The sequence below is a fragment of the Agelaius phoeniceus genome, chromosome 3, assembly GCF_051311805.1.
Source record: "Agelaius phoeniceus isolate bAgePho1 chromosome 3, bAgePho1.hap1, whole genome shotgun sequence".
In the NCBI taxonomy this organism is placed as follows: domain Eukaryota; kingdom Metazoa; phylum Chordata; class Aves; order Passeriformes; family Icteridae; genus Agelaius; species Agelaius phoeniceus.
The window spans coordinates 32,362,258-32,383,678 of record NC_135267.1 but is presented as its reverse complement, the minus strand read 5'-3'; the positions used below and the strand labels follow the sequence as shown (position 1 = coordinate 32,383,678).

The following is a 21,421-nucleotide window of genomic DNA, read 5'->3' as shown; positions in this document are numbered from 1 at the left end:
AATCAAGTTTGCATTTGTGTTAAACTGTACAAATATATTTTTAATTGGAGGAGGTCTATAGTCTCAATGAATACACTCCCATAATGTTCGTCCAGTTCACTTGAGAGTATGGATCTAGATTTACTAGACAGCAGAAAGCGAAAATCTGCTGTTTAATTTTGAGAATTCAAGACTATTACAAACTTCTTTTCACTTTTATACTGTCTTCAAACTCTTCCAATGTTAACAAGGACAATCCCAATTCACAATTAACAATATAAGAGCGAAATATTTCTTTGAATACAGAAGTATTATGTAAACCATATCATATTTACCTTATGTGAGAGGAAAATTAGCTTTTTGGAAGAAAATGTTCAAGTTGGACTAAATAAACTCCTGAGAGTTTTCCAGTGGTAAATATATTAATTTCCAGTTTTTAATAATCAAGGTGAACTTACAAAGTATTACTTTCAATTTTCAATCTGTCATAACATGCTCATTGACTGGTATTACACAGTCATTGACAGAAAAATATTGATGTGATGATGAAGCTTTCAGAAGTCTTCATTGTATTAAATGTACTCAGATCCTTATTCATGGAGGACATCAATTGAATGAAATTATTAAACATACAAATAATTAAAAATCTTTTTATACTTATTTTGCAGATTAAATGACTTAAATTGTTCACTACTTACCCCTGTTCTTTGAACTTCCAAGAAAATTGCTCTTTGGAATGATTTCTCCCACACTGCCAATTCACTGCCCAGCTCTACGTTGAAATAGTGGCTCTTGCCATGTCCAACCATAACACTGAAACAATATGGCCTCTGGTCTTCAAGATCAAAGTCCTGGTGAATACCTAAATACAAGTTTGCTTGTAGCCAGCAATCATCAGCAAGCCAGAGCTGAAAGATATGTTTCAGTATGTGATTCTTCATCTGGCAAAACCAAATAATTGAAGCAACACTGTCTTCTGTAAGTGATGGGTATTTGGATATACTATGCCATTATGTCAACAATTGTGTTGAAGAAATGTTCTAGGAGTTAAATAATTATGTCAAAGACAGCCTCTCTCTTTGCTTCTTATTTGCTTTATTCCCTATCTTTTAATCCAAGCTACTCCTGCAGCTCCAAAATACTGTCAAATTTACCTAAGGAAAACATGTATAATTTAAAGCAAGTTTGTACAAATACATTGCTTACAGTGAAAAAAGAAGGAAATCCCTGAGTGTTTCAACACATTCCAGGAGCTGTGTACCAGCTCTACAGGAGACTATAATTATTCCATTGTACTTGGATTCCAATATGCTAAACCCCAAGGAATGCAGTAATTTATCAAGCACCCCACGGCTAATTCTAGAAATGACAACAGGAGCATGTCCTCCAATAGCTGTCAATGCTGTTCTTTAACTACAAGGAGACTGAAACAAGATCCTGCCATCACCTTCAAGATAAAGCAGAGAAACTTTACTTTAAACTTTCATAATAAAAAATATACCTGCAATACAATGTTTGGTAAATGTAAAAAAATTAGTACAAGAAACTTCCCTAATGTTTCAAGACTTATTGATTAACAAAAATATAGAGGAAAATAAAACTAAATTAAAAAGCTGCAACTTATGCATCTAAGTGCTTTCACAGCTTGAATTTCCAAATTACACATATTGTTATTTTTCTGTTTTTCAGATAGAATCCTTCCCTATCCCCATTTCTCTGTGATATCATGGGGCAGAAAAGACTGAAACCCCAAAATAATTAGCAATGATTCATGGGGCATCTTGGGCGCACCACATATTGCCACCAGGGTACAAAGCACTGTGTTGTCAAAATTGGCCCTGCTACTGCCTGAGGAGAGAACAGACTTGATGCAGCTCTGTTATTTTACAACACTCCTTTGCACTGTTGAAAAGGAAGTTGAACAAAATTCCTGCATATATTCTGTTGTTCAGCAGCTATGGAGTGACAGGTATTACATCTGCTTCAAGACTCAGTGCTGCATATCATGGCTTTTAGACTACTATACTAGCATTTATTTTTAGTTTTTCATGTGAATATATGAGAAAATAAGAAAAAATAAAATGTTTTTAAGACAAATGACTTTTAAAAATGTACAGGATTACAGTAAGAGTTTGAATTATGAGACAAGCTGTAAGAATAAACACATGCAATGCAAGACATTACATTTCAAATCATCTGGCTGTTACCACCAAATGAACAGAAATATGCAAAGGCATATTATATATATGAATTTTAATTCACATATTTGTGTATTTATATTTATGTATACATACATCCAAATCTAAAATATATCAAACATTCTGTTTTAAAATTTAAGTTCCATATTGGATTGATATTTTCCCTGTTTAACTCTTGCATCATAATAAACATAGATGAGAAGTTTACAATTAGGTGTGTAACAAGAACACTTCTCCTTAAAATCCATATTTCGTGAGAAGATACAAAACACACTCTCCCACAGTTTTGCACTAGTTCTAACCAGCTTCTGAAAATCCTTAAGAACCCCCTCCCCAAATGGCAGCTTTTACAACATAAGTGTATCATATCTAATGCAGAAACCTTAATCTCTTACAATTTTTTGGATTTGTTCTGTTTGTTTCATTGTCATTTATACCAAAGAATCAACAGAAAAGAGGTTAAGGGGTTCAGTTCAAGCTTTTGCACTTTAGCTTACGTATTCATGAAGACTGGCAATTAAGCATTCATTTATTAAAATGTCAAGAACATTAAAGAGTTGAACCATGAGTAGTTTATTTCCCAACTTCTTTTTCTTAATGAAAAAGTATTGCAGAAGCTGCAGGAAGACAGAATATCCTTGAAATTACCGTAATATTCCAGGAACAACTGAGTTTTAGCAGTACCAATTATAGGAGAAAAACCAAAACCAAAATCCAAGCCGCAGGAAAATCTTCCCAAAAGGCATAATGTCTATATATTTCATTGGTGCCTGACTTATTTATGAGCCAAAAATAAAATTATAAAAAATATGAAAGAGAGTAAATAAACGATCTGTGACAGAACATCTAATTTTGTTGGTATGTTAGTGATGGGAAGGACCTGAATGTGCCCATATGTTCCCAGCTGGAGACATGGTCACACAAAAATAATGCCATGACTACAAGAATATGGCTCTCCTGTGCCTCTGGATCTGAGCTCTATTCCTGAACTCCAGGACTACTGTTTTCCTGGCATGGCAGTGCCAAAACACTTCCTTCCCATGTCCTGAATAGCCTTCATCAGAAAAAAACCCAACAAATAAGAAACCCCTACAACACAAAAAAAACCTACACACCCCAAACAAAACCAAAGCAAAACCAAAGCAAAGCAAAGAAAACCAAAGCAAACCAAAGCAAATCAAAGCAAACCAAACAACCCCGACCAAGACCAAATCAAAAACCTTAAGCACTTTTCCTTCAGTGCAGGATCTGTTACAGGTAACAGCAACAACCTGCCTTTTCCACCACGTCAGTGTGTGGTCAAAGAGAAACAGCAGAGAAGGGCAGCAGCTGGTGAGAACTAAAGATGAGCTTTAATTTTTCACTGAAATACTATTTTATCTGAAAAGATAGGTTTTTTTGTCAGAAAATATTCTTTACTCTCCTAGACAAATAGGCTCTCACAGTAGCCTTATCTCACCTGCAAAGGTTTTGTTTTAGTTGGAGAACAAAATTAATCTATCTGATGCAATTTATTAGACAATATATTCCATAAGTCAATTATTTACATAAAGTGCTAATATTTTGATGCAAATCTTTAATTGGAACAAGCTAGACAGAAAACACAACTTTTTCTAGTTGGGGGAAAAAAATTAATTCTATGGGAAACAAACCTGACATTTTTCCCTTTATAAAGAAAAAACCACTACAATACTTGATACAAAAATCAATACATATGATACAACAAGGATATAATTTTATATTTTTAATTTTTAAAATAAAAATACCTTTATATGGATCAAGAATTACAGCAAGAGTATTTTTCATCATGTTTGCTTGAAAATCTGACCCACTAAGAAAAAACTAATATCATTATGCTTATCAGTGTGTCTCACTGATACTTCATATTAAAGTATCATATCCAGCTCTTATACTGAAAACTTTCTTCAATAAGAAAACATATTAGTAACTTGTTCACTTGGAGCTTAACCCATTTTCCATATTTTCTTATACTTGTACAGCTAATGCCTTAGGAATTGCAAATAGCTTTTTACAACAACAGATTAACTATTTGAATACTAGTTATTCCTAATTAAGATTATTTTGAGCTTATCATCAACAGGAAAAGGTTAACTTTACTAAATAAAATCACTGGAATCGTTGGGAAACCTACCTTGTGAATTTTAAATAGAACCTCACAGAGGTTATAGATTTTTTCAGCTCGTACCCAGTCTAGTGTGCTCACCTATAATATAAAAAAAATAACATTTTTTATTTGAAAATCATGTTCAGATGAAAAAAAAACTGAAAAGATTTCACCCATCATTATTCTACTGGATCTTTTAAATACCGGCACATCACTACATTTAATATCCAGCATTTAGAAGAGACTGCCAAATAGTATTAAATTTTTATGGAAACAGGAATTAAAAGGTGTTAAATAATTTACTTTTTCTTTTCGTAGTATGATGGAAATGTCTTTGTAATCTCTGTGGTTAGTTACATAACCAATTTTATTTCTCAAGATGCTAACACAGAGAACTCAGTCTCAAACACACTCATTCAGCTTCATGTCTCAATATGAAAAAAATCTTACAATCAATAGATCAAGATGTATTCCCAAATTCAGTTTTGAGTTTACATGCACTAGGGAGGCAATAACGCAATATTTATTGTGTTATTGCCTCCCTGGTGGGAGGCAATAAAACTGGAAAAGGACTATGTGACTGCAATATTTAAAATCAAGGAAAATATCAACTGTGTGCTCAATAATATGAAAACACCTGTATTTTCTTTTCTTTTGATTTCATTACCTAATCCTGTTGACATGACAGGCTGTTAAAATCTGAATAGCAAGAATGATTGAAGTTTTTACCAAAATTCTACTTAATGATATGATGTGATAATCTGTTTTCTTTTAAAAACAGTACCCAGCCTACAATGTTCAAGGGAAAAAAAAAAAGAACTCACACAGAGGAAAAACTCAATGTGGATATGTATCATTTTTGCTTATATGTTTTAGTGCAAAATCCTAGCTCTTGGGGAATGCACAGGAGTGGCTGCATAGATAGATGAAGGATTTGACTAGGTTGCACCTCTGAGGCTTTTGGCATATGGAAATAATAGTAACTTTAATAGTAACTTGAATAATTTAAAATTCTAGGGCTTATACAGCTTTGTCCTATTCCCACATCCCAACCAAAAGGAAGAAAGCAGAAAGAATAAATTAAAATAATTAACATAAAGAAAAACTTTTCTGTCAAACATCTGGTTTATATGAATGAAACTTAACTAGAAAAAATTATGAAATTCAATCACAGATTCTTTTTCTCTGTGTTCACAGTAGCACATAACTCACCTTTAAAAATTTAGTATTTCTCCTGATGATTTGCATGGAGATATCAACATGTTTTGGTTCTTTTAAAATTTATTTAATGTTTAATTTTCAAGTGTCTTAAAATTCTAAGCTGTTAAACAGAATTTTAATAACTTGATGAGATTCCAAACCACTACAACACTTACAGGACTCTAATGGGACTTCTGTTAGTTATGAAATGTAACTTCAGAGTCCTTTGGAGGAGTAATGTGAACTTGGTGTTAGTTTCTTTCTAATCTTAACAATCTGAATTAATTCTTAATAATCTAATTATTAAGAATTAAATCTAATAATCTAATCTTCTCCCAACTTCTCTTAGGTTTAGATTAGTTTTTTTTAATATGATTAAATTTAGATATTATGAATCAGCAACTGAAATGGAACTGAAGAACTCTAGAAATTCTAGCACCACATCTTTTCAGGATATAGAGGGACTCACATTCTAGGATTCTCCATTTCATGTTTTCTATATCTTAACAATCAAATGGCAAACATGACTTGAACACAATATGTCCACTAGAATATGTAAAACAGATTACACACTTTATTTTACTATGAGAAATGTCTCAAAAATTAAAGCTTAAAACATTACATACAGGTAATTTTAAAGCTACATGATAAAAGTACATAGTAGTACTTAAACTTTTTCAAATTTAAATCTGATGTCTGGTTTAGAAAAGAAATGTAAAGAAATTCTAGGTACTAACTTGTCCTCCCATCCCTTTATAAAAAGGTAGCAATTTTTAAAGACATGCCTTTCTATTTTTTAGGTTTCCATTTCTACTTATCTTCTTGTAAGACCATTCAATATTTTGAGTTTTGCAATTTAATTATTGTACAAATAAGAAATAACCTAAGTTTTGAAACAACTGCAACAAAGGACTTATAAAGTTAATTCATAAAGAAATGTACATTTTAACAGGCTCACAATAGAGTAAGCACTGCAGGTCTTTGATTAATCTTATGTCCAGGGAAATACTTTGCACTTTGATGGCTGTTTTGAAAAGAAAATAATTAAATAATACATGTTTTGGCCCATTACTGTTGATACTCCAAAGGGATATTCATACTTCTTCAAAATAAGGTTTAGAGTAGAATGGAGGCTAGTTCATTATTTGGTCTTGAATTTTTCAAAGGGAAAGGATATTTTCCATCTCAGTTAACAGCAGGAGAAGCCTTTATTGATGTAAGTGACTAAACATAGAAGCATAAGCACTGATTCATTTGCTGTTTATGCCACTGGCTTTGGTGACATAGGCTATGACCTAAAAGCTGTTGAGATATGAATGGACTTTCATTTGCTCATATAATTTGTTTTGATTCCTGAAGATTAATTTTAACTGTTGGGGATCTTTGCACTATTAATGATGGATGAAGGTGACACTGCTGGGCCATTAAATTTACTGTGAGTACTTCAGATTTCTTCCCATTATTCCACATATCTCTTTCATCTTTTGATGCTGTGTAACCTCATATGACTTTTTCAGCAGAGGCAGGTAGTGATAGTGACAACTGCTGTCACCTATATAAGTCAAGGCTTTCTTTACCTGTGTATGTCAGAGAAAGGTTACCATACTTAGAGAGTGAAACAGTCTGAATACCACTGTGTGCAAAGTGCTCAGAACACAAAAAACATGTTGAGAGGAATTTTAAGGAGGCAAAATAAACATATTACAAAGGAATACTAGAATCTAAACAGACAGCTGACATTATTTATAGTTTTATCAGCACTATCATAGCATGTCTAAGTTTAAAATGTTACTGTTACAGACTGCTTTACTTTTAAAACCCCACAAATAACCATATACTCCTAGTCAAGAAGAAAAGCTGGAAATAATCAGGAAATTTCATGAAAATTGCAATATCCTTCATTTGATTTAAAGAATATTCAAGTTTATTGCAGGTTATCCATCATCACACATGTAATTACTGGGTAACAAGTACCTAAGATAAATGAGATACCCAAGTATATTTCTTAGTCAATAAAGTAGTTTTTCCTCATTATTTCCCCTTGGACTTGTTCCTGCAGGTATTCTATACATTGCAATTTCTTGGCATGACAGTGTTATTATTTTTATGAAGCATTTGACAAAACATTTCAAACAGCTCCATTCAGAATAGATGACTCAATGAGACATGCTTGCATTCATATGAATTTAGTTCAGACAGTTTCAGAGTGTCAAAATGCATGAGAGTTTCAATTAGCATTCAGTAAGCCTCTACTTTAATTCGTGTTCATCTACTATATGAATTTATGACCAAGAGGAGCTGAATGTTGTTATTTATATTATTGGCAGACCACCTCCATAGCTAACCCAGTATAGTATGTGTTGAGTACTTGGTTCTGTAGACATTTAGCTACATTAATCTTTTCAGGATTAATACATTGCAAAACATTGCAAACGTTGCAAAACTAAGACATTTGTAAACTCACAGGTAACACTGAGCTGATCAGAAAGATAATAAGAACAAACAGGGTTACAAAAAATAAGAATCTGAAATTACAATTCTAAATCTCTAATGAGAGACTAAAATAGGTACATAGAGTTACAAAATTCCAAGTGTTGCAGAAGTACTTTCTACTTTAGCATGAGTTTTTGCAATTTCTTCATGGTTTAGAAACAGGCATTACAGTGGAGTTCTGAAAATAAACAAACTGAAAAAATCTAGCTTTACATAGACCAGGTGATCTCATAATCAGTTCAAACTCCTATTCCAAATATACTTACCTTTAAATATGTGAGTTAATAGTTGGATTTTCTTTCAAAAGTTATGATTTAAAATAGAGAGGAAACAATGAATTTAAACTCATTTTGACACACAAAGTAAACAACTAGCTCATAAAATTACTACCTATAAGAGAACTCTGCAATTATAAAATAGGTGTTGGAGTTCTGGATGATGAGAATTTTAGACTTTCTGTGCTGATAGACTCTGACTCCCAAGAGAGCACTGCATTTGACCTGAGGCTGTGGAGAAGGCTACCAAAATTGATTGATAATGCTGTGATTATGGGTGTATAGATTGATAAGAAGTGTGTAACATCACAGGGTGTAAAACTTAAGAGTTTAACATTTTAGAATATAGTAATATATATGGAGAAAGATGGAGGTTTTAGGGCAGAGGCTGATCCTTCTTCTTTACCTTTTTCCTTCTGCATGGGTTTGGGTGGTATTTTGTAATTGGACAGAAAAGTCTGCATTGTGGACTTTGAGTGATACGTTATTGGGTTAAAAGTGAACATAATTTAGGTGCCATTTCTTTAATTGGATAGGTTAGCCTTAAAAGACCTTGTAACAAGTGATAGCCATTTTGCACCTTGTTAGTGAAATACTGCAGAATTCACTGCCTGTGAGACTGTAACATAGATAAGAAAAAATAAACACCTAAGTCTGAACACAAAAAATAATCTCGAGTGCCTTCAATCCTGACCTCAACAGAGGCAGAGAAAAGAAGCCAAGAACTGGCAATAGGCATAAAAGACTTTTGTGCCTGCTCAGAGATCACCACTAAATAAAGAAATATGGCGTGAATGTAAAAGAGAATCATACTTCAAAAATCACTGAAATCAAATTAACATAACATACTCTTGGACTTTCTCTGAACACAGAATCTGATTCTAGAAGTCTCCAAAGCCCCCCAAAATATTGAAAATATTTGAATAAATGTAAAGGAAAAAAATTAAAGTGCTGATAATATTTATTACTGGAATACAGCAAAGGCTATATTATCTGAGAATTCAGCAGAATCATCCAACCTGCCTAGAAGTACTAAAAAGGTCTAAGGAGAAGACGAAATACTTCTAGGTAAAGAGTAATTAATTTCACTGGTCTTTTTGCTCCTTAATGAAAAGAAAAAAAAAAAACCCAAGAATTTTTTTAAGATTATTCTAGTACTTACAACTTACATGACAGCATTAAAAACACTGCTTGTCTTAATTACATTGTGCAAGCTTCTCTATACTGTCAAATTGTGGGATCTCAGCACATCGTTCCCGATGTCCAGAGATGCCAGGAGAACCCTTGGGGGTCTCGAAAACCCTGGAATGTTGCCAAGAGTGTTTGGTGGCTTGATTTTGATCCATCCACAGAAGTAACAAGAGTCTGAGGACAAGAGAATCACTTTAGAGTAAAAGGTGTAAAAGAGACACATTTAGAGGGTGAGATATAGACTTTAAGGTTTTTGGTACAGGGGGGTTATGGAGACAAGATGGAGAGATCGGGGCGTGTCTTGTCCTTCTTCTTTCTTCTTCTTGTCCTCCATCTCCTGTGATGATGTTGGCACTTAGAGATTGGTTTCTGGTGAAGGTGCACTTGCCAACATGGGCGAAAAGCATTGGGAAATAAAGGTAAATATTGTATACGTAGGTTTTAGTATAAAAAGACATGACCGCCCCGTGGGTGGTCAGAGAGTGCCTGTGACTGCCTGCAGATCAGACCTCTGTTGGGCAGACAGAAAATTTTTGTAGATAAGAAATAATAAACAACCTGAAGACCGAAAGCTGAAGAGTCCAGACTCGTCCTTTGCATCGTGCCCACCAAAGAACCACTCTACCCGTGTCGGGGCAGAAACAGACAGCCGGACCCGACATCAAATGTGGAACTATTTCTGTTACTTTCACAATATTCTTCTATTTGTTCTTTTCTTAAAATTACAAACAGCCCATGCAGCGATTGTCTAGCTGCCTTCATGTTAAATCACATCAGTGCTATTTATTTAATCACATTAAAAAAGTTAGTTTTGCAATTAAGGGTTACACAACAGATCTAACTTTATGGCTACTTGAATACTTTAATGTAAAAATCATAATGAACTATAAGCGAAACATAAAAAAATCAAACAGGAGAAATCTCCCTTCCATGTAGCCCATATTCAATAAAAACATTAAATTATTTTCTGGAAATTTTCAACAATATAAAAAGTAGTTTGATTTTGAATGATAATTTAGAATATTTTTTTGCCTCAGTCTCCTCTGGGAGATGAATTTAGAACTTTTCCAATATCTGAAAATTGACAGGAATTTTATAGATGCTTTTAGAATGTAATAAAATACTGCTTGTATATTAAAAATGACACAAGAATAATTTCTATTGGTTCAGTGGTGTTTTTCAGATATTCAGTTTTTAGAAATGGGTCACATTTCTAATATAGCAGTGTGTAGATGAAATCTATAAATTTCTTAAATACAATCATTTAAGCTACTTCAGGGATGCATAATGACCCATCTCTGTTAATCACATGATTCTTGATATTTACTTCTGTGGTGAAGCCTCTACATTTCTGGAATCACCATCTGAGATATTGTAGAAATAGCATATAAATAGAATATTACTTGCCATAGTGATTTATTTCATAGTATAATATCCACTTTTTCCCACAATTTTCTTTATTTTTGCTCATATATAACTATGTTTTCCATTCTTATGAAAATTAGCAGCTGTATTTACAATCATGTCATCTTTTACACACAATGAAATAGAAAGAGTGGAAATTGTACTACATCCTTTTACAAGCAGTTGTAAAATTATGGATAAAGATAAGTTTAGAATTTATAGGTCATCTGCTCTGTGCACACTATATTGATACACTGATATGCAACTGATTTAGAATAAAAATAGCAATAGCAACATCTCTGAAATAAAACATGTTAAACTTGTATCTTCTGAAGTTCAAGCAAGTTGAAATATTTGTATTTTTGTTAACAATTTTTCTTTTTTTTTTTTTTTCCCTGCTTAAAATAGTAAAAAAAACAAGCCTCAGTAAGAGAAATGATAAGACCAGTAGCATCAAATATCTCTAAAAGCAGTGGAAAAGCTTTATGCACAGTTTTCTCGGGGTACCAGTGTTTCCAGCTACAGAGCTGGGACATGTGGCACAGAATCAGTGCCATGGGAGCTGTCCAGGGTCTGTCAGGGCAGGTCCCAACTCATGGTCCTGCAGTGGATTGACCTTGTCACACAGTCAAACACCCACACAGCCGCTCACTAACTCCCAGTCCCCTGCTATGGGATGGGAGAGAATAGGAAGAGCAAAATCAAGAAAAATCAAGATGCATGGGGCAAGAAGACAACAGTTTAAAAAGTGATGGAAAGGGGAAGAAACCAATTCATGCAAAGACAATTGCACACTGCTCACCCCAAGCAGAGCAATGCCTAGCTATTCTCCAATCAGTGGCTACTTTTGAAGACCACATCCCCATTTTTTTATTGCTTAGCATGATGTTTCATGGTACAGGAAATCCCTTTTGCTCTATTTAAATCAGCTGTCCTGGCTGTGCCCCCCCCCAGCCTGTCCCAGCTCCAGCAGTTTGCTGGGTGAGCAGAGAGAATGGAAAGGCTGCACCAGCCCTGCTCAGCATCAGCCCAAACAGGGCTGTGTTAGCTCTGCTTTAGCCCCTGGAAGAAACCACTGCCACACGGGCTGCCCTGAAGTGGTGTCCTCCATCCCAGCAGGGCCCAGGCAGGAGCAGGGCAGCCATGGGGACTGGGGCAGCCCCAGCTCGGGGCACCAGCCGTGTCCCTGGGAGCAGTGACAGGCTGAGGCTGGGCTGGACATGGGCCCCGGGGTGGCCCTGACTTGTGGGACCATGGCTGGGCAGGGCAGGGCTGTGGAGCCCAAGACTGGCCCTGCTGCACTGCAGGGCTGCAATGGGATCGTGGAGTGAGCCACATGGAAGAGCATCAACAAAAGCCAGGGCTGGAGGTGGCCTCAGGAGAATGATAATCAGCTTCAAAGTGCGGCTTTAGATCCAGGTTTGAAGTCTCCAGATAGGAGGTTTCTGGAAACTGTGAATTTGGTCTTTAGTTTTTTGGGGGGGGGTGGGGGGGGGTTGTCCCTTGATGAGAGACATCTGGGGAATGTTAAAAGAGCAAGAAAACCGGTCAACAAGTTTTATGATTTATAGACTCTTTCACATTTACTGGTGCATCATAGTATTGAGGTGGCACAACACATTGATCAAAGGGATCCCCATGGTTCATTTTTTGAGAGCCAAGGCTCCTACAAAAAAAAAATTTGTAAGAGGATAATAGATTATATCAAGTAATTTCTACTACCAGTCACCCCCACTTGCCTGTTCTTAGTGGATTGCTGAAAATGGTAAATGAAGTAGTTTATCCCAAATTGGTACCATATAGATGTACAATTTTAATTATATCAAAAATGTGTCTTAGAAACAGGTCTGAAGACAATAATTTAACTTTAGAGGGGAAAATAATTCATTTGGTGTGTTATTTATTTGTTTAATATTTCTGCATATTATATTTTAATTAAATTGTAGTAATTGTATCAAATTTTAGTTCCTTGCCTTAACATATGAAACCCCCAATTTTTAGAGGGGGAATTCCCCTGCTTTTCCCAGATGTGTTGTCTCATTTTAAAAAGAATACTATTGGCCATTTTAGAATGTTTGAAATTAATTGGAATCATTGGATTAATAATTTCAATCTAGAGAGGGGGAAATTTTACTTATTGCATTTCATTGAGGTTCACAAATAACTTTTGAAAAGTATGCACTTCTCACTGGTACTGCAGAGAGTACACATATAAAGGATCAGATTTTCTTTGGACCAGCAGACAAAACTGGGAGACTGAGCACCTTCTGAGCAAAACTGTAAGCAAGTTGTATAATTGAAATTTCATGCTAAGTCCACATTTTATTCTTTTATCATTTGTTTAAGGCAAAGGTTTTCTGGAGAAAAAATAAAGGATTAAATGTAGTAAGTATAGGTAATTTTTAAACAGTTTAGAATTCTACAGCTCATTTCCATTTTACCCTTCTAAATTATTTTTTAGAAAAATGTTAGATAAGGCACCTGTTGTGAAACAGAATTCTTGTTATGAGGTATATAAATGATCAAAGTAAGACTTGTCCAAACTGTACACTTAGCACTTTGATCCCTTGCTCATTGAAAAATCCACAAGTATCATCCAATAGTATGGATGGTTTATTTCATGATGCATGAAATAAACCAACCATGGTAGAAAGATGAGTAACTACCAACTCATTACATCTACAAAATACCTTAAAATAAATAAGGGAAGAAATATTAGGCCTAACCAACCATAATAAAACCTGACCTTGACAACTTCAAAAAACAAAACATACAGCAAGCTTTTCAGAGGACCTTGAAAGAGCCTAAATATCTACAGTTTATTGAAATTCAGTGTGACTTTAACTTACATTGAAATCTTGGCTGAAAACTTCACTTGATAAAGGAAAATAAACCCAGACGTAACAAACAGGTTTCCATTTACAATGAAACTGATACAAAAATATCATTTTTTTTACCGGTGGAGTGCTGAAAATGTAGAAGGATGAACCCTTCAGGGCCAGAAACTTGAATTTGTAGAGCTGAGATGAATCAGTTCCTTCAAGTCTCTCATTTACCCATCCCATATGTATGACCTGTAAAAGAAAATAATTGAAAATTAAAAAGTTCTCTTTCTCAGTGGATCATGAGTGGTTTTAGTAGCATGGGATGCATCATCTACTTCACATTTGCCTTGCAACCATTTCTATATTCTTGAAGCATACAGTATAATGCCAGTGTGTCAGATGTCCTTGAAGAGACTTAAACTTGTAGTACAGGTAGTCTGAATCTTATCTGAAATAATCCCTGTTTTAAAAGCCAGCTGTGCAGGTCAAAGCAGACTTTCATTTGAGACAGCAGAAAATCTACATGTACTGAAGTAGTTCAGTAGTTCAACAGTTTATAAAACCATAATACCTTATCTATAGCAAACTTGGACATACTGATATTTCTATTAGACGTACCTCTAAAAAAATACCTCTAAACAAATCACTGAATTTATCTGAAATCAAACAGCTTTCACCAGCCTCATGTTTGCAACTGTTAAAGTTTTTGTCACACTTGTTGTCTTTCAGAGTTTATACATTTTCATATATGCTTTATCACATTTATGTTTTTAAAGAATTAGGTATCAAATCCAGTAGGTACACAATGTTAGCAGTGTTACAATGCATGCCTTTATTTTCCAGATAAATTAATGCTAAGAAAAAATGAAATGGAGAAGTAAGATTGCATGCTTCCTTTCTGAGGCAAATACAAATATATAATGAAATGCCATAAAGAAGAATGCCATGGTATGGTAGCAGAATATCATAAATGTCTTTACTGAAAAATAACAAATCAAAAACAATCCAGGCTCCATTTTGCATACATTAAGAGGAATATATTGCTCTTGAAACAGGTACTTAAATCTAGAGTGAATCACCAATCTGAGTGTACAAGCATTGCTGAGCAGCTTGCTCATTTTCAACTAAGGCTACACTTACAGACAGTAATGATTTACAGGGAGAAGAAATGTCAAAGCCCTCACTAATAGTATGGATGAATTTTCATACCTATATTATGAAAACCTCAAAAATTGCTTTCTAATGTTGGTATTTAATGTATCAATTATGTCTTTTGTCAATCAATTTATTAATAAATGAATAATAAATCAGTATGTTGAGCCAGACAATCCTTCACCATACTGTTCTTCTGAGCTCCAGGACTAACATTTTAAGGAGATCTAAGAAACTGCAAAATAAATACAGTAGCCCTTCCAGTTCTTGATTTGCTGTTCTGTAAATTGAATAACTCTCACCAAAACATTGTTTCTATAGTAGTCAACAAAAGTGTTGAAGCAGGATGTTCAGACATCACATAACTTAAAAAATAGTATATTATTTTGCTACTCTATTACAATGATATAATATATTCTGTTTGTCAGGGTCTTAATATCAAATAACACAGACAAAAAGAATTATATCTAATATAATTTTAGGGTTTTTTACTTTCTTTCTACATATCTTTCCTATTGACTGGTTTATTTAATGGTCTTTTAGATTTCAGAAATTGAGAAAGAATTATTATTCAGTTCAACAAAATCTGTATGGAACAAAAGCAAACAAGTGTTGATACTTAATTACAAGCTGTTTGTGGTTTACTGGGTTACTAAGATTTTAATGTGATCTTAGTACATGGGTAGAAATGTTAGTCCGGGATAATAAATATTCTGTTTTTTGATTGAAACCTGCCATTTGAAGATTTCAGGAGTGCTCACAAGGCATTATACTACAAACTGTCCCTTCTTGGCACTGCTTTCACTACTGTTTGAAAATTACCCATACATCATTGATATTTTATTTAGTTTCTAACATGCTTTAATACACTTTCCAAAAGTTCCTGTAAGAAGAAAATGAGCAATGGCACTCATTACAAGGAGATAAAACAAGTTACTAACAAAATTTAATCCAATCATAGCAGATAAATGAAAGTTCTAATTTGCACTTATTGTTTTCCTGCAGCAATAAAGCATCTAGATGCTGCAATGACTGGAAATTTAATGTGTTAAATTTAACAAAGCAGTCAGTAAATTTTATATATAGTATTTTAGTTAAATACTTATGAAAAGTAAATGATGCAAAACACTCAGGAGGGAATTGAAGAAAGAAAATCAAATAGATGTCTGTGTATGACACATCAGAACAGACAGATACACTTATGTAATTAAAGTGGGATAAGAATCTCCAAGAGATGCCAGACTGACCTGCAAATTAAGAACCAGTATCCTACCATGAGGCACAATGGAACTACAACAAATTAAGAAAGCAAAAAAAAAAAGTACATCTTGAGGCATCTTAAATTTTGGGGGGTCTTTTCCAAAACAAGTGGTAGATGGTATATTTTGAAGAAAACAGCTATTGGGGCAGGACTGGGAGGGGAGGACAAGCAGTCCTTACACATACATAAAGTTTAACTAAAAGTAAAATAAAAATAAAAAATAAGATTGTAATGCTGTAAGTTTTGATATATTACATTACTGTTTTCCATTGTACACCAGTTGCATTCAGTTATGTCTGAATGGCTGCTATTCAAAACAAAATGTTCTTGAGAGCAAAGCATAGAGGAACTTAGAAATTATGACACAAGTGTTCTTTGTGCTTTAGTTCAAGAACAAAATTCATAACTCCGAGCTGGGCACAGTTTGAACACCACAAATAGCAACATATCCACACTATGCTGAAGGGAACTATGAAGATAGGTATGTACCTGAATTCATGCATCTTCCCAGGCATTGTCTGCCAGGGCAAAATTTAGATTACAAGTCCTTTTGGGTAGCAATAAGAGTTTCTTCTCTTTGTTTTCTTGTTTTAACGGGAGGCTGGTAAATTGGACCTGATGTTTCTCACCTTTACTCATTACAGCCTTCTTGTTCAAGTTAGGATCCAAAGCACAAAACTCTATCTTGAAGACAGCTACAACCAGTAAATTGCCTTATGGTTATGCATTGTTATATTATAGCAGATCAGTAGCACTATTTATGCAGCAGGAATTAACCAAACTAAAGAAAAATGGAAAACTCACATTCTTCACAACTTTTTTTTCCTTATGTGTCTGCTTTGTATTTTAGCAATATTACAACAATAAGTGGAAAAATAAAGAAGAAACTATTTCAAACTATAGCTGTTTATCTCACAGAGCATATATACCTCACAGCACTGCATATCAGCTGACTAGGGGTTTAAAAGCTCAGTGTTTTTAAGTGATTCTTCTTCTGTTAAAGTTTTTTCAGTTGAGGATCTGAGATGTCAGAAAAAGTCTCTGAAGCAAATCAAGGCAATTTCATTAGGAAATAAAAGCCATCATCCCACATAAATAAAGTAAAAAAAAACAAAGAAGATCCCAATTCTATCTCTATGTGGTCTCTTTATGCTTAAAGGAATTTAGTCCTGCTCCCTTTCTAAGGTAGAAGTTGTAAAATTATAGTCTTCAAGAACCTAACTTTTCCAGACTAACCATTATGATAAACTAATTTTATTGCTATATGTTATATTTTTAGAAACATTTTTCTCTTTTTTGAGAAAAAAAAATAGAAAGAGAAGCGGAAGAAAAAATGGTCTTTCAAGAGTAGGTGCAGGGTTTCTTGTACGCTGCAGGATGAAGTCAGGCAAACATGTCCATGGCACACCTGCAGCAGCAGTTTGGCTCTGAGGAACAATGAGAAAACCCTTCATATTTGAAAAGCTTCTTATTTAGAATTAGGATTTTATAATTATACAACACAGAGTAGAAAAGAGGTTTCTGAAAAACTTATTATCCTACCCTCTCAAAAAATGCAGTAGCCCTGATACCTATTTTGTTTCTAAAAAATGCTTCCTTAATGTTCTCAGGACCTCTCCTATAGTGGAGGCTGCCTATTTTCTCTCAATAATCTATTCTAGCACTTTGTTTCTCATGTCCAGCATGAATCAGCCTCACTGTAATCATAATTACTGCCCTTTCCACTAAAGACTCAAATGGTTTTCACCTTAAAGTGGAAGAATTAAAAAGCTTAGTTCACAAATGGAGCAAAAATCGACGAACAAGGATATGTAGCTGGTGTAGCCATCATTCTTTGCTGCTTTTCACATGTTATTCTCTGAGCAAAAAAGTTATCATTATTGAATATTTCTTTCATACCTCTATATTTTTCTCAACCTGTCCACAGAGGCCACAGAAAACCTCTGGTCAATACCTTTTCAGAAACACAGTGCACAAAATTAGAGGCAGTATTCTGGCCAAGGCCTTACAGCAACAGGAATGTTACAGCAACAGCTTAGCATGTTCTGCAGTAGCTGGCTTAGGTACAGCCCACAATGCCTGCCTTTCCCAAAAGCCACCATGGTTGTTCTGGCATGCAGGTGAGCAGCCAGCCTGGCTGGTGATGTTAAACTGACAGGGAGCAGTGTGAGAAACTGCTGGACATCACTCGCGATGTGAAGGGAGGAGTTGGCTGGAAGCTGAAGCCAACAAGGGGGTAAACATCAATAAGGGGGTAAACCAGAAGGTGAAATACACTAAAAGAAAGTGAATAATGGGTGAAGAATGCCAAAAGATAATGAAAAAGGGGACTGATTTGCAGACAGATGTGGTGCTATCATAGATTAAGGCTGAAATAGCCAAATGAGCATGTAAAATTCAGAAAAAATAAGTGCCAATGGAGAAGCAGTAAAGTGAGGGTGAATTCCTTATTTGCAAGGAGAAAAAGGAGGGGAAAAGGAATATTAGGTATACCAGAGGAATGCAAATTTTTGGGTAGTCTGTTGGTCAACCTTGTACCTGATTACAGCATGCAGATGTAATAATAAACTGTAATAATAAACCATAGAAGGAAGTCTTAAAAATGAACCTGTTTTTCATATTATCTCTATCTGACTGTCTTGTGCAGATAGGGTCATCTCTGAGTTCTAGTAAAACAATGGGGGATGAACCAAACCTTTCTAAAAGAATTTATCCCTCCCCCAGAAAACCATCAAACATTTTGCAGCAACAACCTCTTCAGTTTTTCCCAGTCTTTTACATATACTTAATTGTTCTTGCACATATGCCATGTACTAATTGGTTCAATCCTGGTTTTTAGACTCACTCTTCAATTTGGCAAGATCATTCATATGTTTAACATGGTGTTTTAAAGCTTAATGTCTGCAAAATTAGTAGGCTTATTTTTGCTAATGCACCATAAAGGCAGTATTCAAGGGAACTGGATCTGGGTCACCTCTTCAGCATTTCTAATCAGTATGTCAGTTTGGAAAGTGAACCATACATACCTAATATTGGATTATACAACAAAATCTGTACAACCAAATCCATATAATACTTGTTTAAAATATTTTAATGCCAGAAGTTGTCAAAAACCTTGCTGGAATCAAGATATGTTGCAGCAACCTCCTGTCACATATCCACAGGCTATGTTACATGTTCACAAGAGAAAATTAGATTGGTTGTCATGATTTGTTATTGAAAAATCCTTCAAGGCAGTCATTTTTCATCTTTCTTCTCCACACAGGTATTTTGTTTATTTATTTCAAATTTCTTTACAGGGATTGAAGTCAAATTGAGTAGTATTTAATTTTCAATTTCTCCTTTATTCCATTAGCGACCATAATGTTTGCCCTTTCCTAATGTTTAGATATGTCACTTGGCAGACACAAATCCCCTGAAATAATAATGATAAAAGTTTAGGTCTTTAAAACATAAAAAAACTATCCAGCAAACAAACAAAAAAACATTGCAAGTATTTTTATCTGTACAAAGAGAGAATTGGCTAATTTACTTTCATAAAAATTAAAAAGCAATCCAGCAGCATGTATTTTTGAAAATTGAGTCCCAAATTTAACAAAGAATCAAGTGCTTTCAAATTTCTAGAATATTATAATAAAGGATATCAAGCAAAATCAAAAGTTATGATGCTTAGATGCTGTGTGTTTCATCATTGACACAGGTTACACAGACACTTAGAACCAGAGCTTCATCAGTGCTACTTATTAAATGCCTTTCAAATTTGTGTAATCCCTGAATATTTCTTAAAATCTTGTAGTCCTTGACTTGGAGTAACTATCATGACATGTCCTAGTATAACTAGAACTCGCAAACAATTTCCACAGATAGTCTGGGATTTTAGCTTTGGTGGAAATAATTTCCAATAGGCAGTTTAAATGCAAACAACCTACTTTGGTGGGAAAAGGGAATTTAAAAGTGTGGAAGTAGCCAGACCAATTAACTTCATAACGTGGTACTGTCAATACAAATTGATATGTTTAACAATATAAACATATAAATAATAACTACAACTTCTACTACCTTGCCTAATACCTCTAACTTTGGGTCATAGACACAGAACAAAGTCATAGAATCAGAGAGTAGGATATTCATAGAATATTCTGAGCTGGAAGGGATCCACAAGGATCATCAAAGTCTAAATTATGGCCCTGCACAGGCTAAGAATCACACCATATTTGTTTGACATCTTTTGTCAAAGAGACCCATAAATAAAGCTGGTTTAGACCCAAGAACCAATATCTTAGTCCTTTCCCTTTTTTTTATTTAAATGTGTACAGAATTCATTATGTTCTGGAGATTCAGTTTGCAAAAAAAAAAAAAAAAAAAAAAAAAAGTCAGAGGCAATATAAAAGACAAAGAAGAAAGCCAGGTTTAACAAAATAATTTTTTACATTCTTGATAACCTTGATTCCTAGTTTTTTAATGGCCTATGAAAACCAGAATCTGAATGAATCTATCCACATCCAACCTTCTTTCTTTATGAAAGATTAAGTTGGACTCTAAAAGCAATGAAGAAAACTCACCGCAGGCAACACAGTAATGAAACTCTAAGGACCTGTTTAATTCTTCAGGAATGTCCATGCTCAAAAGGAAAGATAAATTTGCAGCTATCAAAAATTTTACTTCAAGGCAGTTCTTCAAGTGACCTCCAATCTCTTAAGGTTATACTTTCTCTAAATTTTAAATCAATTGCCTTAATATGGGTCTGTACAAATATTGTGTAACTGACACTAATAGGCTCCATTAATCTAGGTCAGAAAAGGTTCTCTTCTGCTTTCAGTTATCATTGCCAAATTTTATATGATGCCTTTGTGATATTTATATCTGAGAATTCACATTTTGATTGTTTTTAAAGCAAATTTCAACAGGACATATAAAGTCTGAGTTGATCACAATTGCTCCTTTAATATTTTTATGTTTTCTAGTTTTGTTTACTTGATCTGCCCAAATTTATTATAAACTTTTTTTCCTCACTTTTTGGCAGAGAACAATCCAATGTTTGTTGCTGTCAGTTGTACCTTAAATTTTCAGCTTCTGAAATTAAGGTCCTAATTGTCCTTCATTTCATACTTGGGATGGAAAAAGTGAGATAGATTTGTACTGCCTAACTTTAGGCAACTACTTTAGATGGTAGGCTGAGGCAAGTCAAGATTAGCAAAAGTGACTCCTCTAAAGGATGATTTAAAGCACTGATACCAAGTTTCACACTTGAACAGCTCTCTAGAACAGAATACATTTCTGCACTGATTATTTAGGCAGTTTATGGAGACTAGCCTATT

General features: G+C 34.3%; 1 protein-coding gene across 1 annotated transcript in view; it reads right to left on the bottom strand.

The window, feature by feature from the left end:
• Positions 1 to 21,421, bottom strand: part of SNTG2 (syntrophin gamma 2) — a 213,607-nt gene that overhangs the window by 23,206 nt on the left and 168,980 nt on the right. The window contains exons 12-14 of the mRNA XM_077175022.1: positions 13,823 to 13,939; positions 4,330 to 4,401; positions 678 to 887 (exon numbers count right to left, since the gene is read on the bottom strand). Coding sequence (XP_077031137.1) covers positions 678 to 887; positions 4,330 to 4,401; positions 13,823 to 13,939 — 399 coding nt within the window. The remainder of the gene's footprint in view (positions 1 to 677; positions 888 to 4,329; positions 4,402 to 13,822; positions 13,940 to 21,421) is intronic.